Source organism: Vespula vulgaris, chromosome 10 (genome assembly GCF_905475345.1).
Source record: "Vespula vulgaris chromosome 10, iyVesVulg1.1, whole genome shotgun sequence".
Classification (NCBI taxonomy): domain Eukaryota; kingdom Metazoa; phylum Arthropoda; class Insecta; order Hymenoptera; family Vespidae; genus Vespula; species Vespula vulgaris.
The window spans coordinates 5,532,361-5,557,813 of NC_066595.1; the positions used below are offsets into that span (position 1 = coordinate 5,532,361).

Consider the following 25,453-nt stretch of genomic DNA (forward strand, 5'->3'; position numbering starts at 1 on the left):
AGACGCATATTTTAAATGATATAGTCATAATCATATAGTTAATAATACAGTTACTCCAGTGTCTCTGTTGGATTTTTAACAAATTTTATCTCATAAAAAATTGGGTCGCGTTTTAATAATTACGAACGAATGCATTATGCCGCAGAATGGAAAGATTGAAAAACGCTGATCTAAAGGATTGCCTTGTACAAAGTATGCCAAACAAAAAATTAATTGCGTTATAAAATGAAAAATTAAAAATAAGAAGCTTTTTACGAAGTGTTTTAATGAAAAAGGAACATATGCATTCTGCAGGTAGATTAAACCAATCAAATACTACTAAATCATATACTCTTATATACATATATGTAACCTTCCATATAGAGTAGCCGAAAAAAAAGATTCAACACAAAATTGATTGTTATATTCATATTCAAAGGTTAATCTCTTTTTTTTTTAAAGATATAAATCATACTTAGTACGGTGTAGTTGTGTTAAAAAATTAGATCGTAAAGGGTTAACATTAACTCGGGAATAATGGTTGGCAGCTGTTAGCTGGTATTCTTCTTACCTCGTAGGATAGTGTGAGCGCAGTCTTTTCTTGCTTCAACTGTTCGGCCCTTTGCTTGTGTTGCAACAATCCACGGGATGATTCTTCCATCCTACGACATACAAGAAATCAGGTAGGCGTGAAGTGGCTCTGTTGGATTTTAATCCTCACTGAAATGATCCTAATTGAATGCTCCCTAACGATTCTCGCTGCTTCTTTCACCATTTCTTTGAAAGATGGGATAGGAAGAGAGAGAAACAGAGACAGAGAGAGACAGAGAGAGAGGGGTGGCAAGAGGAAGGGTGGTGGAAAGAGAGAGAGAGAGAGAGAGAGGGAGAGAGAAAGAAAGAATTGCCTCGAAACGTATTTTTCTTGTCGTTGAAGCTTGAAAAGCGCCATGGATTCATCATAATAAACGAACGAAAGGTACAACGCAAAATTGGAAGTTTATATTTGAGGATCGTTAAAAGAGGGTTCTCTCGCGAGTAAGCCGATTTTACTTTCGTTTAGTTTCGTAAGTAAGCACACACACTTGGAAATATCGAAAGGCTAATCGGCTTTAAAGCTCCTCTTGTTAAACTTTCGTATTTGTCTTAGCTCTTAACGCTCCGCTAAAACGATTATGACATTGATTTTCTCGAAGTTGAAGAGAAATCGATTTGAAATATTTTAATGCATCTTGCATATTCGATTCATCGATAATAATTAATGCCGATATTTTCAGAATTTTACATCTAAATATAACTTAAATATTATATCTAACGTGTATAATAGAGTAGTATATTTTGTAGTAAAAATATTGAAATTACGAATTCAATACTATACTTTATTATTCAGTACACCACTGTCGTGATTCTTATTCTTGTTTTATTTATTTAGATATGAAATATTACAATTTTTAATATTACTTGTTAGGCAATTATCATATGTGATCTGAACTAAGAGTTATAAAAAAAGTTACGTTTTATTTTACCAATGTAAGATTTCTTATTCGTTTTTCATTCGTTCATAATGATTACTTACATTTTTTTATTTTTATTTATTAATTATATATATATATATATTCCATTATATATATCTCGTTTTTCTGTCCTATCGTTTTTCGAATCAGGATTATAATAAACTTATGTATCTATTATCTTCTTTTTCTTTTGTTACATCATCCTATCGGCAAACTAAATTATCTATCGATCTTTTCTCCACGCAATTCTTTCGATATTCGCTACGCCGCGGCAGGGTCAAAAGGAAGGACGAACGATACGTACTATATATCATTGGACGAAAGCCAATATCGATGATTTACCATCGAATTCTCTGGTTATCGGTGCGTGAAACACTTCCCTTTCTCCTCCTACTACCCTCCCTCCTTCTCTCTCTCTCTCTCTCTCTCTTTCTCTCTCATTATTTATACGTTATAACCTTCCTTGGGGCACTTTTATACCGCGTGGTCTGGTCCACCGAATATAAAATACCTAGCAGCTTTGCGGCTCGATGAAATAAGCGTGGAAATAAGCGACGTTCGTAACGCGTTATTGAGGGAAACGAGGGAAAAAAGTGGCAAAGACCAATGGGTAAAAGAAAATGGAAAAAGAGAAAAAAAATGAGAACGGCCGCCGTTAACTATACATCTATCTGCAGCAGGTGTTATTAAAAAATTCCCATATCGGTGTAAAAATTAGGAGATTTAAGATTTCTTTCAATTTATCGATCAATTAATCGTATTCGTGGTTACAAATTTGTACTATTCGGATTAAAATATTTACGTGAATTTTTTTCTTGCCTACTAAATTTATACTTTGCTTTGAAAAATTGTTCTACAATTCTCTAACAAGTGTTTTCGACGATATATCTTACATCTTTGCAAAGTTAAGTTGAATATTGAAAACAAATAAAAAAAAAAAAAAAAATGTAAGAAAAGAGATTACAGATGATGACACAGAACAGTAGTTTCACGTTAAATTGAAACATACACAGAACACTTTGAAAGAGTAAAAAATTTCAAACTATTTAAAAAAAAAAAAATAGTAATCGAAAAAATTGTTGATAATATCTCGTTTATAAATTCTGCATATAAATATTTCGAAATGGCTAAAGAATTATCAAATGGTTCTTTTTTCTCACCTGGCCAATTCCCTTTGAAGATGATGTACCCTTGATCGTGCTCGTTCTGCTTCAGCCGTAGCTTCGCGTAGCCGAGCTTCAGCCTCCAATCGTTGTCGTCGTTCTCGTTCCACATCTCGTTGTGTAGCCTCCCTCTGTGACAGAAAAACATCCCCATTGAAGCTTATCAATGGACGAGAAAGTGACTCGAATATTTCATTCATTCGCGCAGCATGTCGGATTTCAATTTCTAGGGAGCAAGTAAAGTAATTTCTTTTGGATAAGAGTTTCTATGGGTTCTTATCTCCAAGTTTCCAGATAATTAGATCTTTTCTTGATTAAACTTCGATAAAAGTTTCGTCGATCGATACTCCTGAAGCGGAGCGAAGCAGAAAGAAAAAAGATGAGAAGCAGAAGCAGGAGGAGAAAAAGGAGGAAAAGGAGAAAGAGGAGAAGAAAGATGGAGAAGAAGAAGGAGATGGAAGAGAAAGGAAGAAAAGCTCGTCGATCTCGGAGGCCCCTGAAGTCAGGAGGAGGAGGAATTATTCATGAATTTAAATCGAAGCGTTGCACGCTACATTGATTGCACCCTTTCGAATCGAAACGAACGACCGAATGAAACAAGAAAGGAAAGAAGATAGGAGGGAAGGAAGGCTGCCGAGTGGACAATATTTTTTCTTCCCTTCTTTTCTCTTTTTCTCTCTCAACGTTCGATAATTGCGATGACCCGGTCTGCCGAAATTGGTGTCTCACGCGATTTAACCCTATAGAAATCGTACCTATCGATATTATCACGAATCAATTCTGTGTAACTTTATTCATTGTACGCATGCTTGCCGATGTTAATTATAAATACGTTTGTAAATATACTCGGACTATTTGATAGAGAGAAATTTTGAGCTGACACATATATGGAATAACTAGTCGTAGAATGATATATATATATATATATATATATATATATATATATAAAGAGAGAGAGAGAGAGAGAGAGAGAGAGAGAGAGAATTGCAACAGAAATTCAATATCGATTTAGAAAAGATAAAGGTATAATATCAGTAATGGAACAAATAATAATAATGTAATAATGGAATCTAATTACACAGATGAAATAAGTAGATAAGGTAAATAGAATCGTGTTAATCCAATATTATAAGATTTACGTATCATTGAAGTTCGGTAAGTGAAATTTATTTTCATAGGGAAAAAGGGATTAAAGAGAGAAATCAAATAATATATAGTGATATAGAACAATCGAATAATAATAAAAAAATGAACAAAATAAGAAAAACAAAGAAACCAATTAATTTGTAGTGATATCATAAATAAAAAGAAAAAGATATAAAAACGAAATCAAACATTCGATGTACTCAAGAACCATTAAAGATCGCTTTAAATGTTCCACGTATATAAATATTAATAATATATAATAAAATTGAAAATCTCTTTGAGGAACACGATTTTCCGCTACAATTACAATTCAGCTTCGTTATTATCCGTGACGTCGTCACGTTCGATGGGGACAAAAATCTATTGATACGATGATATAATAAAATAAATGTCAAAGTGTCAATTTAAAAAAAAAAGAAGAAGAAAAAAGGAAGTAGACGGAGAAGTTCCCATTTAATATTCAAAAACCAATAAAACATTTTCCCTTTGGAGGTATTAGATAAAAGGGCTGTCTTTTGCACTCAACTGCTTTACACCTAAAAGGAGATAAAGAAAGATGGAAGGGAATGAGAGAAGGAGATATTCGGCAGTGGAAAGAGTCAAGTGAAAGGGCCGTCTTTTCCGGAGAATTTCGAAAGCTAAAGTAAAAGCGTCGGCGAAGGAGCTATCGAGGAATACAATCTGGTAAAAGCCGACTGACCGCGCTACGTCGAGAGGATTCGAGGGATGTTTCGAACGGATTTATGGGAGTCTTAAATCCCAAAGAACGCCATCTACCACCACTCTTTTCTCTTTTATTCTTTCTTTCTTTCTTTCTGTCTTTCTTTCTTTCTTTCTTTCTTTTGTTTCTTTAGAAAAAATCTTAGCTACTTTACACTGTCCACTACACGTTACATTTATGTTATATTTTTTTGATGTATAATATTTTTATCGAGCAATCTGAATTTTTTCGATGTATCTAAAACATAATGCATCCTATAACATAATGCAATTTTATAATTATCAGAAAAATTTCTAAATAATTTCTTTAGTTATTTTATGTTTTTAGTAATTTTATGATAAGTTGATGTTTCGATGATTGTAATATAGGTGAAACGTTTAAAGAGATTAAAATATTTGGTAATCATTATTAATAATAAATATGAAGTTAACAAAGTATGTAACAAAGTGACTTCTTTTTTCTTTTTATAGCAGTGCATTTCTTTTTTTATGGATTTCTTTGATGAATCATAATGTATGGTAAATAACAACCACGTGGTTAGTTTGTAGATTGGAATTTCAACAGTGCAGTCATGTGTTAACAGTATAGTTTGTTTTTAACTCTTCTTCGGTGATTAATGAGCTTTCATAGTGTTATTGAATTAATTTTCAAAACGTTGCACGTATGTTTAATAGGCAAATGAATAATATATTAAACTGCCAAGATAACGTACAAGTAAATTTATGAAAGTATTATTGGGTTCAATATTTTCAAAACGTATACGTGTGTGTACCACAGTTATGATGTAAATCGATGTGTTATTTTGAAGTTATTTTTGGGAAACAGAGAACATTAGTTGCAGCATCGTATATGTATACATATATCTTTAAAAGATAGCACGAGAGAACGTATGAATGCTTCGTTCATCGCCGTCTCATGAATGGGTTTCTCTCGTGAGTACGAACAACTATCAACAAACAAACTCTTACTCGAGAGTGTAAATGACTCGTGAATTTCCTCAATGATTCCTTCCGTGCATCGGTTTGTTTCAAGAGACGTAATAGATGCATCAACACAGACCTTTCAAGATATTTTAATAAGATGGTACAAAAACTAGTACCATGAAAAATTATATCTTAATAATATCTTCGAATGAAAAACATGAGATCGAACATCAGTGTTTTAAAAGAACGTGGAATCCTCACGTTTTTTCCCATGTAGTTTATAACTCCAAATAACAATTAATCAGTAAAATCTTTAATTTCTTTATAGAGTTAATCATTGCTTTGATTCATGAGTAAGAAAATTTATTACGATAAAACGATCCTTATTTATAAAAGAGCATTATTTTTATATATAATACTCTTTTATAAATAACATTATAAATAACATTATATATAACAAATTCGATGTTTCGCTGTTGCAATATCATATAAACTGAAGCATTCTAAGTATCACGATCTTTAATTATCTTTACCTACAAGATTCTATTGATTGACATTATTTTCATTACGTCGCTGAAGGAATCTTTGTCAGAGGATTATACGATAGCAAAAAAAAAGAAAAAAATTGGAGGAAGAAAAAAGAAAGAAAAAATAGAAACGTATAAAAATTATCGATTGCTTTGTCGAGTCGAAATAAGTAAAGTGACGACCAACGAAGAAGAAGAAGAGGAAGAACAAGGACAAGAAGAAGAAGAAGAAGAAGAAGAAGAAGAAGAAGAAGAAGAAGAAGAAGAAGAAGAAGAAGAAGAAGAAGAAGAAGAATAAGAAGAAGACGATGAAAACGACGACGACAACGACGACGACGACGATGATAACAACGACGGCACTCACCCTACTTTGTTTGGTGAGACTAGTGCCCATCAAGGAGCGACGATTTCTCGGCGTCACATCGGCGAGAAGATTTCGCCGAGAGTTTTTGTTCGTCGTCGTTTCGATCGTCGTTTCGGTCGACGTTTCGGTCGTCGTTGGTTCGTCGTTGGGCGGACATTCCCGGGCGGAGGGTGCGCCGAGCCCTCCGGCCGTTGGGCAGCGTCGTATTAGCGAGGCCACCCTGCCGAACAAGGGATGATTCTCCGCGAGTCCTCTCGCGAGTCCTCTGGCGAGTCCTCTCGCGAGAGTTCGCAAAAATCCGAACGCACTATGTGTTCTCCCACTATCACTTCGACTAGAAAACTTCTCACTACATTCACTAACACTATCCTCCCTTGTTCTCTCCACGATGAAATCACTGTTTTTCTTAATTTTTCTTTTTTATTATTTTTCTTCGAAATCGACGATCAGTTTAATCGGTTTTTGCATTATTGCTTGGCACGTGACAAATGCATATCTCTGATTCAACAGGGTAATTATCGCACTCCTCCAAGCTAACGAATTATTATCCTTCGAGCGAGTAGAAAATACGATAGAAAAAATATACATATGTGTATGCGCTCTCTCGAGAGGTAGATACGATTACGAGCGGCCAAATCTGAAGAGGCCGCTACTTAAGGCAACGTTCTTTTCTTTTTAATAAAAAACGTTCGTCAAAGAGAAAAAAAGAAACATCCGAGAAAATAATGTTTTGGTAAGAAGGAAGAGCAACTGTGTTTTCTTTCTTTTTCCTTTTTCTCTCTATCTTTCTTTCTTCTTTCTTCTTCTTCTTCTTCTTCTTTTTTCCCCCTTTTTTTTTCTTTCAATTTTATTTCTTATAAGGCCGGTCTCTTCTTCGACATCGTCATCGTCATCGTCATCATCGTTATCGTCATTCTCCTCCCCACCTCCTCCTTCCTCCTCCTTCTCTTCTTCCTTCTCCTACTTCTATTTTTTTTGATTTCTCCTCTTTCTTTTCTTCTCTTCTGTCAACTCGCGAGACGACGTTCGTTCTCCTCGGCCGACATGCCGCACGCGACGACGACCCTTGTCATTCGACTCGATCCTCGCCTCGCTTTCGAAAGAAAGTGAGTAAGAGAGAGATAGATAGAGAGACAGACAGACAGACAGAGAAAGAAAAAGAACGAGAACGAGAAAGAGAACGAGAAAGAGAAAGAGTGAGTGTGAGAGAGAAAGAGAAAGAGACAGAAAGATAGCTACGCGTCCGTCACGCGCGATCTTTGCCGACCGACTGAATTTCAGGGCAACCCTCGACACTCTAGTCTGACTCACACTGCGACCCTTCTAAACCGAGCCTGTCGCCGCTCTTCTCTTCGGCCACTCGACTGCGTCTGCGTTTGCGTCTGCGTCGACCACCCCTCTTTCTATCTATCTCATTTTTCTCTTTCTTTCTTTTTCTTTCTTTCTCTGTCTCTCTCTCTCTCTCTCCCCCTCTTTCTCTCCATCTTTCTCTCTCTTTTCTCTTTCACGTGCTTCTTCGTTCAAACCCCTCTCATCCCTTTGTCACCCCTCCGCAACCACTCTGCCAGCCTGCGTCAGCCGTTACACATTTTTTTCGAACAAAGCGGGGACCCTTTTTCGATTTCTCTCGCATTCTCTTTACTATGACTGAATACTACCTATCTACCTATCTAGAAACTTTCAAATTCGTCGACCGATCAAGAAATTGTTAGGAATTATGTTATTTGACATATTCGCGAGCGACGTTTGTACGGGAAGAAACGATTATCTAGATATATCGTGTTTAATTTTTGGAAGTTTATAGCTTTCACTACGTCCAGATTTTTTGCTGTTTGTATCTGGGTAAATATAATAAATATTGCATCTCGTTTATATATATATGGTTTGTAGATGTTATGCTTTGTATTTAGAACATTTATATCATGGTTGTAACGAGTATTTCTTTTTGTAAAATAGGTTTATTAATGTTAAAATGCGAAAATAAATTTTTATATTTGTCAGATCGTTTATCAGATTGATTTTTTTGATTAATACTTATCGTTCGATCGAATTGATAGTATTATCACGGTACATTGAATTTTTTGTTATACCATATTAAATGTTTTAAAGTATTATTATCTCGTACGGATATATTGGAGACATTACAAAGAAAATTAAAAAAAATACTATTAATCTGCAGACGCGCTCGTCGAAATTATTGTTATTCCGTTTGGTTCAGTGATACGATCGTTAAGACGGTAACGTTACCAACGATCACAACCCAGCACGCTACTCTCTGCAAAGTGTGATTCACTGTATCGTTTTTTAATGGGGTGGAAACACTCGTTTGTGACGTCATACGTCGCATTCTATTTATTTCTATGGGCATTGCAAATTCGGGGTCGCATGTTTTAACTCTTTGACTACCATTGACTACTGATCCCATAAACATTTCTTCGGACGTAACTTGAAATTATTTTGTTTTCACAAAAAACGAGATAGTATATTATATCAAAAATTTTATTTATTTCATTGTAAATATCTGTCCTCGTGCACATTTTAATGGCATATTTAATGAGATCTACGTAAGAAATCTAACAGTATTATTTATATACGTAATACAATTTTTAAACGTTGACATAATATATATATACACACACATATATGTACACATATACAAATACACATATATGTATTATGTATAAAAGATTCTACTATCGTTGAAAGCTCAAAGGAATAGCCAGTATTCGCGGTTGACCCTATCTCTCGGTAAATCCGACCGAGGACAACGAGAATGCGAGCGTCTCGCGTAAAATCGGCTTAACAGTAGCGGCATTTTCGAGAAGAGAATTTCGTTCGAGAGCGTGGAAGAATTTTCAAGGGCTGCTTCTCCCTGTCCGTTCGTGCTTCCGCGTTAACCCGAGCCCTAATCGGTTTTAAAAAGCCATAAAGCGGATTATCCACAAAGGATATTACGGCTAGATCGAAGTTATGAATTTATTAGACGATCACAATGTTCACTAGGGGAGGAAAGGAGGAAAAGTAGAGATTATGGAAGTGTGATCGTTTCACCGTCGTTATTGACGAAAAATAGAGAGAGAGAGAGAGAGAAAGAGTGGGGGAGAGAGCAATCGAGATCCACACGATTTTTGGATAATCCTTCTTTTATTTGAATCTATTCGAATGGAAAATCGTTTCGTTCTTTAGAACGATAATCGCCTAAACCTTCTTCTCCACTCTTCCTCTTTCTCCTCCTCTCATTCTCCTACTTTCCAACTGCTTATTTTCGTATGTATGTGGATACTCATACGTATTTATGAAATGGTTACACGGTAGAAGATACGTACGAACTTTTCATTGGAATAGAAATGATTCTAAGATTATAGCTGTTCGATTGTTCCCATTGGAGATAAGTATGCGTCTTATCAAATCGTTTTCAAATGTAGTAATTCAGAAGAGTGGTTATAGGTAGGTTCTTATAGTCTGGAAATTCAAATATTTCGTTGAGATTTCTTTTTGAATAAGTAGAATATATCGAGTTATACGTGACTAACGCGATATTACTATCGCGTAAATTTTAGCAGTTTCCTTTTTTTTCTTTTTTCATTCTTTTTTGCAAACTCGTTTTGATACCATCGATCATCTCGAAAGATCATTTATTTATTAGCAAACGACTTTGCTTCTACCTAAAAAGGGTTTACCCTTCGACGATGGTTATACATTATTACTCCCTATTAAGATAACTTTTAAGATTACGATCCGATATACCGTAATTTGGTAGTTAAAAACGATCAGAGGGAGTATAACTAAGGTTTTAATTACAAAAGGATTTCGATCGTTAACGAGAGTTCTCTTGGTAATCATGAAGCTAATAAAACTTAAAACGACGCGAGCTTTGGCTTTGCTCATGTTGAAGTAGTAAGCGACGTTGGTGGCGACGATAGGCAAACTCGTGTGAGACGGTTCGTTTTGGTGGGAAGGGCGGTTGGGAGGTTTCGGGGTGGAGGGGGAGGAGAGAGGAGGCGGCTGGTGGATTTCGGGGGTGGGGCTGAGGTCGTGCAATTTAATTAATTAGCGGCGAGAACGGTTACTCGACGATGGGAAGGGTTGCTCGACCATACCGAACGTACGGAATACCGTATGTTCTTTTATTGATTATTTTCTCTTTCTATTTTTATTTTTAATATCGTATTGAGTATTGAATATTTCAAACCGATTTTTCTAAAGGGAAATTAGAAAATATAAAGCTCCTATCACAAACCGTAAAATATTTATTAATATGGACACGTAAGAGTACGTAAATATTTATTAATATTTTCAATAAACGCGAAGTAAAAGTTTCGATTAGCGAATAATATTTTCGTATTACGTTATTAATTACTAAATAAATTAAAACGCGTATATATATATAATTGTAAGTATATTCTAATAATTTTCAAATATCATGGAAAACGAATAATCAAATTATTCTCTATTAATTAATAATTCCTGTTAATAACATTGTCAATGTTAATACTTTCTTTCTATCCGTTTGATCAAACGAATTTTTCTTTGTTATTAATTAACATCGAATCGAGATCTCCAATGAAAATTAATTGATATCGATAATATATTATCCTATATGAATGAATCGAAGTAACAATTTTAGAGAAAATATTAGCAATGTAGAGGAGTTATTTGACAAAATTAATTAGTCGTTTGCCAATATCAGTTTCATCATATAGTCAATAAAGGATCTTCGATGAATAAGGCCGATGTTGGGAAGCAAACGATTTAATATGCCCGATCAAAGGATCTTACCTTTTCCGTAAGAGTCCTTACTGAACAAGGATAGGAAGAAAGAGAATGAGAGAGTGACAGAGTGAGAGAGTGAGATAAAGATGGAGAGACGAAGGAAGCACCCTTATCCATCTTCTCGCAGTCACAAAGCGGAGATCGGCCCGTTTATTGGAAAGCTCTGCCATCGGGCGAAGTTTCATCGCGAATGAAAGCAGTTCCCTCTTGCTCTCTTTTCTATGTTATCGATACACAGAAGCTAAAGCTGGAATGCCGCATGAACGTTGATGCCACCGAACGCAATTTCGGAGAGTCCGGAATTTGCATGACATTCCCTTTTCGGAAACCAACCCTGGCCGATCGTTTGTGTAACGATTTTGTCCTAACGATTACTTCGTATTGATAACTCGGAGGTTGAATAAATCGGTGCGTTTTCATTCCTTTTTTCTTGTTTCTTTTTTGTTTTCGATTGTCTTCGTTTTTTAATTAAAAAAAAAAAAAAAAAAAAGAGAGAGAGAAAAGAAAATTGCAATTTTGATAGATAGCAATGCAATATAAGACATTTGTTTTATTAAAAGTTAAAAGTAAGGATGTGTGGTAATGATAATGCAACAACAATAATTATAATAATGTAATAGTGGAAGGAAAGTGATCGATTTTTTAGGGGGTGGCTCGATCTAGAAGAGATGCTACTTCGAACATTCTTCTCGATAATAAAATCGTAATAATAATAATGATTTTTGTTATAACGAATTATGTTATACGCATAATAATGATCATCGAGTAAAAGATTATTTATAAACGGAGAAAAAAATAAAAAAGAAAAAGAATAGAGAAGAGTTAAAAAAGAATGATCGTTAAATTTGCCTAGCTACGCGGAATATGCTCGATCGATATTTGAGGAAAACAAATAAAGCTGGCTTTCCCTTCCTCCCCTCAATAAGAGTAAGGGAAATTATTGAAAGGACTGTGATGGTGGGTTAGCTTTGTAACGCTGAGCAACGGGTGTGCGTACAGCTATCGGAAACGCGCGTAGATCACGCAGGATTATTCGAACACCCCCGCGCACGATCCCTAAGCTCTACCGGATGCATACTAATTGCTACGAAGCCGTACGTGAGCTCGTGTTAAGGCGTTACGCACGTGCCTTAGAGGCCTATTTTGTAAAGAATTATTTTTTATAGTTAATCGCGAATATTTATAAATCATCGCAGAGAAATAATATAAATGTAAATGTAAATGAAATGTAAATGTAGATGTTAAAAGGATTGAAAAGTTACACACACACACACATATATATATGTATCTGCTTTATATCTATAAATGTTATATAATTTTGAAAAAAAATAAATCATTTTTGTTTGTTCGTAATAACGATACAAAATACGATAAAAAGATAAGAATCTTGAAAAAATTCTTGTCAAGAGTTTTTGAGAAACAAACATGATTTTGCGGATTAGATCATGTTGTACAAACGTCATCTCAATCAATCAATAACAAAGGAATAATCTATCATACGTAGTAAAAGTTTAAAAATAAAAAAAAAATAATGTTGATCCATTACTCCTTTGCGTTTATCGAAAGTTGTTTGAAATTGATTGATATTTATATTCATATTTTTTTTTGTAACTAAGATATAAAAAGGTTATTTAAAATGTAATATAAAGGTACGTACTTTTTAAACGCTGTTACGATATATCGAAATTTTTGTTTCAATTTTTCTACTTGGTTTACTTAATAAATTCAGAAGTTTTTTGTTTGAATATATTAGTGATTACTTTTAGCGTGTGTAAATGTACGCGTACATGGTAATTCGTTTATCGGTGAGCAATCATAGAAGTCGGAACATTTCCGTGGACAAACCACGAGTATTGGGGGGTGCAGAGGCGTGTCTCGACGATGGACCCTTCGCCTTTTGTTTCCTCAGTGGAAAATAATTCGTGGCTCACACGGGACGCTACGGATATAAACGTGTGCGCGCATCTCTGGTACGCCATTAATTAAAGACTCTCAAGCACGACCCTTCGATAAAAAGCCGTAGGGTCGCTAGGGGTTCTCGGTGAATTTAGCATTTCAAATGCTGTAAATAAAAAATTGGAAAAAGAAAGTAAAATAAGAATTTTAGTCGTATATAACGTGGGATTTTATAGTTTTGAATAAAAGTTTATAATAATAGTTTTGTTCGTTAACAAAATGATGGATAAAAATACGTTTTTACGTTATTGGTTATTTTAATAAATAATGATAACGATAATAATGTAATGATTTATCGATCTCCTCCGATCTCAAATTTTACAATGCTCTATTATTTCTATATCTCTAACGAATTTTTTATAAATAGTTCTATTAATAAAATTTGCAATTTTACTATCGGAATTGTCTATCGAAGTAGATACATTTTTTGTAGTCAGACTGTTTTAAACGTCCTTAGTAAATACGTAAAATATAAAAAAAAAAAGAAGAAAAATTAAATTCTTATTTGTCAAACACAGCTTGGTCGTCATGCTACTGGTTCCAAAGCTGTTCGGCAAACAAATGAGGCGATCAATTTTTCGGACAGCCCATGTATATATCTCTTGTCCGACACCTCATTGGTTATATTTTATCCATAATATTATCGCGTCAAATATTTCATATTTATTAACGAACTTTCCTTCGGTAATATTTAATTATCAGTGCACAATTCGCGAAGATTCTTACGAATTAAAAATATTGTATCTACGCCATTGCCCTTTTTATCAAAGCAAAGAACGTGCTTATCTATCCGAAAAAAGAGGTCAACGAAATTATCCTCTTATTATATCGCGAACGAAGCAATTAACGAAGTAACACGATACGGCGACGATGCGGCGGAACGATAAGTTTTCGCTTTCACCAAGGGAAGAGCTTGATTATTTACAGCTCGGTCGTTGATCGAGCGCGTTTATTAAATTTCTCGCTGTTGCATCGTTCCCGTTTAATCTCGTTTCCGTTTGGAGAGCGGAAAATACAAGGGGCGATCGTTAATGCGGCACACGTCCTATATCGTTGTTCTCTTTTTTCATGTAGACCGCAGAAAACGCTTACCACCGACCGATAATAATTCATCGAATATCTCTCATTACGATATGTTGCAACGCATTTGCAAAGTTTTCCAATTGCGATGAATTAATAAAATGCTTTATTGCATTTTTCTATTTTTCTCGACATGCATTTCTCGTATTTTTTTTTGTCGTTTATTATTTATCTCTTTTATCTTGCTTTCTCTTTTCCCATTTTTCATCTTTCGTTCATTAACAAAATCTATTACATATTTTATTGTAATAATTATATATATAATATAATAATAATAATATAATATTGTAATATCGTATTTATTTGGATTATATTCGGATTATTCGTTACTCGTTCAAGGATTTTTTTTGCGGTCAGATATGCGAAAGATCGTTCGCGGAGGTTATTTAGCGTGCTATCGTAGTATTAGCCGTTTTGCAAAGGGAAACGATCCGTTCGTAGAACGAAAGCCTGACGATCGTTTCCTCCATAGGCTGAAACGTTCCATTTCAAAGTGCAAAGTTATGTACTACTCGGGCGCATCGTCGTAAACCGCGATGGCAATGTGGTCCAACCCCTAAATGTACTTCGGTCATTAGTCATTACTTGTCTCTATCTATTTCCCTTTCTCACTCTCTCTCTCTCTCTCTCTCTCTCTCTCTCTCTCTTTCGAATCGATTAGAACGATTTACGTTCTCCCTCTCGGGAGAATTTTGCAAATTCACAAGGGTAATCCAAGTCGTCGAAAAAGAAGTCTGTTGTTATTATAGTCGTATAATGAAGTTACTTTTTCTTCTTTTTTTTTTCTTTTTTAAAAAATTTTTCTAACATATCGAATTAATGCAAAAAAAAAAAAAAAGAAAAGAGAAAAATAATAATAATAAAAAAAAACTGTCTTTCGTCCCAAGTATATTATCCATCATGTTAAACGTTCTACGATTGGTATACTATGATAAAATATTTTGTTATCTAGAAAACATCATGCAATCGTACGATACGAACCATTAAACGAGTATAAACCGAGTCACGCTAATTCTACAAACGAATTCGAGGAAAATGATTTTATCGTATATTTTTCGTTTCCACGTTCTCCTTTCGGCAACGAAATATATTCGTGAAGTAACGAGCCCGCAAGAACCGCAAGATTTTTCGTAATCGCTCTAATATTCTTTGTTTGCCACTTTGCAACTTCTTATCCGTCTTCTCGAAGGGTCGAAGAAGAGAAGAAAACCTGAAGCGGATTAAAATTTTATGCCGCGACGTTCTTCTTTGAACGACGTTCGCCCTCCCTTAAAGCTCGAACTTTCTAGAGAAATGAATTTAGAAAGGTCGAAGGGAGTGCAAGTTTACGATGTTGGAAAAGTGAGCGTATAATTATCCGTTACTCGAATAATTTCAACCAAAAATGGTTCTTCCACGATGATGTATGCAAAACTTGTTGAATAAAATTAATGCTGCAGAGTTTTAGCAAGATTCTATAATTTTCATTAGATTTTTTTTTTGCTTCTTGGTCTAGTGAATAAGAAAAGAGGTACCTTAAATTATTTCTTGTAATAGTTCGATGCTTGTTCTTTAAAAAGTTTAGTAGAACATGTTTTTTATTAAGTAAGTTGAATTATTATCTTTTATTTATCTATAAGAATTCATAAAATTTTGAAGATATATTAAAAATACTATTGTAAATTCTTATATCGTTCAACCAAAAAAAAAAAAAAGAAAAAAAGAAAAAAGACACCATTATCTCTCACTATATATAAAAAAAAAATATATATATAAATATTATATATATCTATCAGAGTTTGTATACGAGAAATATTACAGTAAATCGTTTAAGGCGTAATGAAAATTCGTTGGTGATGTTTACCATTGCAAAGTAGACATAGGAAAAGGGGGAGTATGTAAGAAGGCGAGATCCATGAGCCCTTTCCTCGTTCGCGCATCTCTCTGACATCGGAGACGATCGGTAGGAGATAGAATTTCAGCGGCAAGCTTCTCCGATTCGACTTGTGAGCAATTCCTTCTACCACCTGTCTCTCTCTCTCTTTCTCTCTCTATCTCTTCCCCTCTTAACTGTAGAATTTATATCTGGGAAAGTTAAAGAGGAGCCTAGAGGAGGCAGAGCCTTTGGTAAAGAGAAACTGAAAGAGACAAACGGTCCACGAGAGGGGTTGGAGATGCAAGGAGGAGAGGAAAAGAGAGAGGAAGAGAGAGAGAGAGAGAGAGAGAGAGAGAGAGAGAGAGAGAGAAAGAGAGCCGAGGGCAAGAGGTACTTGTCTCGAAGAAAGTTGAGGTGAGGGCTGCGAGGAACGATGATGACTAATGTACGTGCGAGCAATTTACATGCCACTTTGCAAGAAGATATCCTCCTCTACTTCTCTTCTTCGTCTTCCTGTTCGTCTTCGCTTCTTTCAACCCTCCTCTCTATCCCTTTGCGTTTACGCGACTCACCGTCGACATATCTAACGTTTGCCTCCTGTAAAACCTCCCCTTTCGAAGAGAGAACACGTACATCCGTCTGACGGATCCCGACGTTTCATCAAATTGCCTCTTTTTTTCTCTTTTTCTCTTTTTATCTCTTTTTCTTTTTCATCGCGCGAGAATAACTCGCTAGCGAATCCTTTTGAGAAACTCTTGCTAGAATAAATTGCATATATTATAATTTCATTTTTTTTTTTACAACGTAGTTGGTGATTCTTTTTTTGTTCGAAAAAATGTATATCCTTTGAATCAGTAAGCTTTATGAGTTGTTTTATGATGGTAATAAATGTATATACTATTTCTTTAAAAATAAAAAAAAAAGAAAGTAGAGAAGATAACGATGACTTTGATATTTCAGTAAAATAATGTTGAACAAAGAAATTTTTGATTGCCTGCTTTGAAATTGTGCAACGATTCTGTTTCGTGACACAGAGGAAATATTTCAAATGATTTATTTAAAATGAATTACCTCATATGTGATCTTATCTATAACGTTAAAATTGTTGTTACTACGTTATTAGATAAAGAAAGTAGAAAATAAAAAAACAACAAGAAAAGATTTGCAAAGGCACAATACATCAGACGTGTAATCTTTATTTAGGAACTTACTTTACAAATCCGAGATAGGATATATCGAAAATCCCTAAGCGGCACGTCGGAAGAAGTAAATTCGAAAGGCGCCAAGGATGAAGGATAAAGCATAATGTTAGAGGGAGAAGTAAAGAAATAGGGGAAGGTAAGATTCAACGGCGCCGAGACGTCGCGGACGCTCCGATCCTCTTCCTCCTCTACACTTCGGTATCGATCATTTACTACGCGTGTCTAATGAAAAATGAGAGGGTGACATCGAGCGTACGAACCTCGCTTATCCCTTAAAAAATATTTCATAATCGATATGTTCAACGAATAATATAGTATACGAATATTATTATACCGATCAGAATTTTTTATTTCATTCATCTAAATATAAATTATAATTATTTTTAAACATTGACGAGCATTGAGATATGTTAAATGATTAAAAATAAATGATAGATATTAATATAAGTTACGATAAATTAATAAGTAAATTGTAATGATTATAGATAATGGTAATAAATATATATTAGATACAGTATCAATTTTATAGAGGCTGTTTTGTAGATCTTCAATTGAATAGATGTTTATACATTGAATCTAATATTATTGAAAAAATGAACGATCTTTCATCTGTTGATGTAATTATATTTTTATTAGAATTAGTTATTTCTATTATTCAATCCTAATTAAAAAACGAAAATTGATAAATAAATAAGAATAATCATTTGAACTAGTAAATAATTCTCTAATTAAAGTTACGTCCTTTTAGTTATTTTTACAAACTGTACGGCCAACAAGGAACGAGTTAATGACGTTTGACTACTTTAATTGCACGATGATCTATAGCGGTCAAAATTACAAGACGAACTAATCTTTTTGTCTTTTTCTTTTTGATTTTTACGTCGATCGGAGAAACCGATCAACAAATTATCTGGTCGATATCGTTTCCGATTAATTACAGAAAGCATGTTAGTTCGGCGTTCGATGTTCGATTTCAAAGGAGAGTTAGAGGGTACGAGGGTGTATTTTAAGCTCCAGTCGTACGTGAAGATCGCACTCGCGGCGAAGCTAGTATCGACGCGTCCTTTGATCGCGGAGTTACTATGAGCACCCGAGGCGGTATCCGTTTGACCGTAATTCGAGTACGACTAATAGACGGTGAAGCGTGCTTATCGTTGAATGAGAACACAAGAGAAACCAATGTAACGATTACGAGCTCATTCGGGGGATAAGAGGGAACGGGAGAGTTGCTAACTAACGAGATATTTTAAAAAATAAAAATAAAAAATTTTCTTATCGTCGAAGATATATTTTATTTTTGGATTATAATAATTCTTTTATCTTGTTAGAAATAATTAGAACTATGACAGATTACAGGGTTAATTTATATTATATAATATATCTATATATATGATATATATATATCAATTTTATAATATACAACATATTTCTAATACAATGATTTTGTTCACGATTGTATATTTTTTTATTTTTCTTTTTTCGCGATTATACCCAATAAACACTTATCTATACTATAGCAGAAAGGTTTAAAACGGGTTATGACTGTACGAGTCATTTCGTTTCGTTCGAGCCGAGGGTTCCTCTACGGTTACAGAGATAAAATCTTAGGGAAGAAAAATGATATTGCAAAGAAATATAATAAAAAGGATTTATTCGCGTTAGTAGATAAAAAGAAAAGAAAAAAAAGGAAAAGAAAAAGAAGGAAAAGAAAAAAGATCGCTTGCGTTGATATAAAAAAACATTTTAAAAAATTAATTAACTCGTAAAAATCACTCGTACTAATTATAAATATTTATTATAATAAAAACGATGGATTAAGATGGTGGATTATTAAGTATTCTTTTACGATAAGACTCAATTTTAAAAGGTAGGTTTATTAGGAAACTTCGAAGGATAGGCGTCGTCCTTTCCGACGCATCGATATCCTCTCTTTTTTTTTCTTATTTCCTCTTGGTCTTCTTTTCTCACCCCCTACCCCTTGCTCAAGGCTACAGACGAATCTTTATTGAAAGCGAGCCCTACGCGACGTCTGCCTTTGCATTATATGTAGGTATCTTCTTTCGCCTTAACGCGTCACGATTTTATTCACCTCCGTTCCCCTCCCTTCCCCTCTCCTATTCATCTCCTTCCCCCATTTTTCCTTCTTCCCTTTCTATTCGTTCCCTCTTCTCGTATATAAGAAGTTTCATCCCTTAAATATGAAACGAACGTTAAGTAAACGCGACAAATACGATCGAAAATATAATTTTTCCTCTTGCGATCGTTGTAGGTATATAATAATAAAAAAAAATCAGATATTAGGTATTACGATGAACTGACAAAGATTTTTGTAAATCATATTTATAATCTTCTTTGTATTTCGTCTTTTTATAGGCAAGATAATTAATATTACGTTTCGATTATTTTTTAAGGATAAAAAAGAATTTTTTGTCGACGTAGGTATTTAATGGAAATATTTTGAAGGGGGACTGAAAGAAAGTCAGGTATTCTTTTTTATTTTTTTTTCAAACATAAAGTAAGAAAAAAATACAGAGAAAGAAAAGGGAAAGGAAAGAAGCAAAAAGGAAAAGAAATTTCAAGAGAGATTGAATATAGAGGAGACCTGTGTCAATGATTTTCCTTTGAAGTTGATTAGTATTTTTAAGCAGGATAGCAACTGAGTTTCTCGTGTAATCACCATCGGAAAAAGCATTGGCTCGCATTGACTTTTAATAGAAATGGAATTTTTCAATTTCTGTTTGAAGTTCTGAACGAATCATAACGTTTTCTATGTATACATCTGTGTAACTGTTTGCTCGAATTTTGTTTTTATATATATACTATCAAGCGACCAAATCGATTAATTCAAATGTAACAAGTTTTTCTACCATGAAAAATGCTTTTTAAAATTTCATTTCAAGAACGATTGAAAATATTCATTCAAATTGAAAATTGTATTAATTTAATTACGAACAATTTTATTGAAATTTTACGGAACACTTACTTTCGTAAGCTGTAAACATATTCTGCTTGAAATATAAAAAAGATTTACAAAATGGTGATAATTTGATTATAAAATTAACGAAATAATTCTGTGTATGGTTCCCATTGAAATCTTACAAATAAACAACTTCATGATACATAAAAGTGCAAGAAGTCGATTAATTATATAAAAATTGAAGTTTTATTTTGATGTAAACCTATTAATGTTGAAAATATGACGTAGGAAGTAATGATCGCGACTGACGTATAAAAAATGGAACGAGCGAAACAAATAAATTTAATTATGTAGAAATACGAGTAGTATTAATTATGCAGAAAAAAAATCATTATGAACTATATATTCATCATAATTATTACGATAAAGCGGAGCTTATTTATATAACAAATAAAGTCCTTTTTTGTCCTTTTTTTTCTTTTTTTTTTTTCTTTCTTTCTTTTTGTGCGAGATAAAAATTTTTTTATATAATCCTATTTAACTTTGTTATCTTTGCTAAGAACACATTAATCAATGGCGGATAGAATCTAAATCTGAAATCCGTAAGTTTTATGCTGAAACGGAATATACTTTACTAGTCTGCCTGCAAGCGCTTGTTTTTGTCATGATACTTTATATCATAGGATTGCAAACGGAGGGCTGGCTCGTAGGAAAAGGGCCACGGATAGACGTCAGAAGCAGACCTTCCCGCATCTCTCGTCGTACATCATTTTCCTCCCTCTTGAGGAGGAATCGTTGCCCTTTTCAAATGCCATTGCCGCTAAGTTGCTCTTGAGGAAATCCAGATTAGCTTGGGATTTGATAAGTATACCAATACTTACACAACCGATTCATCGACTGTCCACTCAACGAACTTGTTCGTCGACTCTCTCATATTTTACACTTATTTTAATCTTATAAGAACCAACGATTTAATCTACAAAAATTCGATCGATACAATATACTTAAATAAAATAAATGATTGAATTAAATAGTTAATAAAGTATTTTGTTCCATCAGTATTTTTATTAATTAATGGCAAGTAATATATTTCGTAAAATAAATATATAGTATATATTTTTTTTTTGATCATTATAAATAATTAAGTTTTTGAGTTGTATCGCTTATATTACGTATTGATATTTTATTATAAATTTTTATTTAAGATACTGACCAAGTATTTAGAAATATTAAATCAATAAATAAAGACTGAAAGATTATTTGTGATTTATAAAGAAGCTTGTTTAATAATAAGAAGTTTGGTCTCAGAGTTAAGTTGTTTAGATTTATCTATTTTTCCATTTTCCGATATATTGGGTTGTCTGGAAAGTTCGTGCTCCCTTTCCATATGTATATGTGTATATATATATATATATATATATATATATATATATATATATATATATATCCAAACATACCAGTATATTTATAACGATACTGAAAAATCTATTAGTTTTATGTACTGATACTGAAACCAGGCATCTTTATTTATAACGAAACTTTTATAAAATTTTATTTTTTAATTTAGTAGTTCATTTCAATTTTTGTCTTTCATTCAAGATGGAAGATAATGAATGCATTTTCGATATTTGATGCAATTTAATATAATTAGACTGTAAGAAAAAAAATCGCACGGTTAAAAGGTTGGAAAACGCTCATCTAGATAATCCAATTGCAAGCTTCAAGCTTACCGTTAATGTTTTCTTTATAAATTTCAAATAATTTAAAAATAATATCTTATCGAATATAATAATCATATAACAAATCTATATAACAAATCGAATAGCGATACGAACTTTTGTGGAACAAGTCAATAACATTTTAAGGATAGAAATATGTTAAAGACGGAGAGATTAAATCGATATATCGAAAGATTTTTTTAAAAAGAGATAATTTTTCTACCAGAAACCTTCCCTTCTTTTTCTCAAGTTTTAAATAATTCCAAAAGTAAATAAAACTCTCGAGACATTTTTTACCTTGTTAATTTGTCGTTGAAGTTTCGTGATCGTTGCGCGATCTCGTTGAGAGACGAGTCGTTCCGCTTGCAGCGCCCGTTCCAATTCGTGAACTCGCTCCTCGAGGCTCTCCTGAAACATTAACGTCGGTCTTGTGAACACGATAGCGTAACTTTGTCTGCTGTCTTTTCTCTCGACGTCGAAGCGGGAAAGCACTTAAGGAGTTAGCGTTACCGTTACGATCGACCGTCCCTTCGACTTTAACGGCCAGCCCAATTCAGTCTTTCGCATACTCGTAATGGACGCGAGATAAAACCTCATTAAAAGTGTTTCCGGGATGAGCATCGTCCTTGAATATAAAAGTGATTACCTTTTTGCTTCTATCTCCTTCTATCTCTCTCGCTTGCTCTCGATTTTTTCTTTTTTCTTTTTAATTTAATACATCTAGCCCTGGTGTTGATAAAAGAAGGAAAAAGGTGAGCGAGTTCACCTGCCGGTAAATTTGTGGAAATCCGTAGTCGCACTTCCGTAATCTCCGACTACGCATAGAGCCACGATCTCTTCTTAAAGTTTAAGCTCCGGCTAAGGCAGCTTAAAACTACGCCAACAGGAATTACGTCTCAAATATCCTGTTGAAAGTTAGAAAGTGACTTTGCTCTTGGCTTTCTAACACGAAAGAGATCCCGTCGGGATCGATTCCTTTCCAATTTGATATTTGTTATATCATATTTATTTAGTAATTTGCTTTTTATTCGTGTAAACTGAAATAACAACAATCGCGTAATATTATACGTTTGAAATGTTTTTTTAATAGAAAATATATCCTACAATTTCGTAATCTCTTTTTTACGTATTTGGACGTATTAAGTTTTGCGTGTTTGTGGATTACGCTTGCGCGCTTTAAGAATGAGATTCTCAAATTGTTCTGTAGTATACTAAATATATATCAAAATAATAAATTATATACTATAATAAATAGGATGGTTTGATAAAAAAATTACGGCGATGATCAAACTTCAATATTTTTATATTTACATTAATTGATTATTAGCATATATTATTTTAGCCGACACATAGTTAAATAGCCGTGTATGTATGATCGTATTACTCAAAGGGTTAAGATTCAAGAAGAGCCCTTTCATATGCCAGGTCACGTAGTCACCTCTTTCGAGTCTCCCACCTCAGTTTCTATTGTTTGTTCACCGTTCACGCTTCGTTGCGAGAATATTATCGATAACGAAAATAACCAAGTCGATCGAACAGTCGAAATGTTTGAATTTTCTCTCGAAAGAGATGTGAAATTTCGGATGAGTAGAGAAGTACGTTGGAAGAAGCAGTGAGCTACTCTTTTGGAGCAGGCACTTCGTATCGTGAAGCTTCTACAATTATAACAAGCAGCTGCTGTGTAACCAGCACTTGGCTTGCACCCTTCTATGTGGACGTCAAGGGTGCGTCGTGTAGGCTTTATATACTTGATATATATATATATATGCACACATATGTATACATACATACGTACGTATATATCTACTATCCATTGGAAGGACCCATAGAATTAGTACGGGGACTCGCGGGACGTCATTTAAAGTACGGACCTGCCACGATGAGCCCACTCTATATGCAGAGATTCCGTTAAATTGCAAACGGCCATTTTCCAAAGAGGGAGCTTCAAAGACACGAGAACGGTAGTAGTACAGTCTTCCAATGTTTACTACGTTGGCTTTGAATGAATTGGCTTCGACAATTAACTCGATTCAGAAGTCATCCTTTTTTAATTAAAACGATTATTCATAAAACTAAATTAGAATGATTATATAAATAATTGTAATAACGATAAAAAGGGATCGTTATCTGTTGTATCATTTAAAAATAATGAATTTGGAATAATTGAATTAAATAATTCTTATTTAACAGTAATAGTTGTTAATAGTAATAAATATGTTGTTATTTATTAATAATTTAATTATAACTTTCTTTTCCAATTTTATGCTCTTTTCTTTTGTTCCTTTTTTAATTTAAATTTTCTACACTAAGAACGCAAAGTAAGTTAAACATTTGAAAAATCGAAAAATGCTGAGTTAAACTCACGCACAACAATCGAGAACCCTCGTGTTTGGCTCGCCTCGTTCCTTTCTTTTCCCTCTTTTCGCCAATTTCCCGGCTATTCATCTTCGTTTACCCTCGAAAATCGTTTCAACCGTCTCTTTTTACATTCTCTCTTTTCGTCGCAGGATGAAGCCAACTTCGTCGTGAGAAAAATAAAAATAAAAATATAAATATAAATATAATGCGTCGATCGCACCCTACCAGAGTGATTATCCGCTAAAAACCTTCCCTTCCTTATTTTCTGCATGATCAAAAATAATTTTTCTTTTAACCTTCGGAAAGCTTTTACGCGTATTAGCATTGTATCGTTGAAAACCATTGAAAAAAAGGGCACGTAAATACGCGTTCCTTTAATCATAAAATTATTAGTTAAGCTGCTTCAGAATGGTGGAACTTGGTTAATTAGACGAATTAAATTCGCGGATAAAATCTGAGCGTATATAATACAACATTTTGTAGAATTACCTGCGACTACTTAAATTCTTATTACTCGCATCTTTTTAAATCCTCTTTGCGTAACTTTGATCCTTGTTGTTAACGTCATCCGTAAGACCACCCTTTGCCATAACACGAACTCGCTTTTAGGGTTATCGTTCTTTTCTGAATAGAACGTCGAACGTTCTTCAAGCTTTTTTTCCCTTGATATTGATTGGTTTAGGATTTAAATTCAACGTAATTACAAGATAACGACCTATCGAGATAATATTATTTAATATTGTCAAATTTAATTTATATTAACTGTAGCATTACATTTTTTATGACATTTGAAATATATCTATTGACATAAATAAATATCAGATATTTTGTAATAAAAACAAAAATTATTATATATCCATTTAGATTATTAAAAAAAAAAAAAAAAAAAACATTAAAACGATTTAATCAGGAAAATTTTCGATTCGTTTTTAACACCAGTTAAGAAGATACTTGAAATGTTACAATTTCTCGTAAACAACATTTCAAGGAATGTAACTTCTTTCTTTTCTTTCATTTTTTTCATATCCAATGTTCTATCTTCTAGAGAATTTTCTATAGATATTGTTCTTCCTACCCTATGTTTTGTATCATGAAAGTACTGTTCTTGGTTTTATGCTAATATAACGCCATGTAACGCACCCTCGTAGTTGGCACGCATGATGTCTGTACATGATATCTGTTTGCTACCGATGGTACGAGCAAGATAAAAACGCTCACGCGAACGTAATTCGATTTGCTATTTTTTCGAGGGATGTACAT

At 33.7% G+C, this 25,453-nt stretch overlaps 1 protein-coding gene across 8 annotated transcripts in view; it reads right to left on the minus strand.

Moving 5' to 3' along the window:
• The window catches only part of LOC127066756 (uncharacterized), a 146,415-nt gene that overhangs the window by 14,262 nt on the left and 106,700 nt on the right, over positions 1 to 25,453 (minus strand). For 6 of the 8 annotated variants that reach the window (XM_051000853.1, XM_051000849.1, XM_051000851.1 and 3 more), the window contains exons 5-7: positions 22,133 to 22,243; positions 2,651 to 2,784; positions 551 to 641 (exon numbers count right to left, since the gene is read on the minus strand). In XM_051000853.1, coding sequence (XP_050856810.1) covers positions 551 to 641; positions 2,651 to 2,784; positions 22,133 to 22,243 — 336 coding nt within the window. Of the gene's footprint in view, positions 1 to 550; positions 642 to 2,650; positions 2,785 to 6,334; positions 7,787 to 22,132; positions 22,244 to 25,453 lie in introns of those variants that run through there. The other 2 variants (XM_051000856.1, XM_051000854.1) reach the window with 2 other exon arrangements.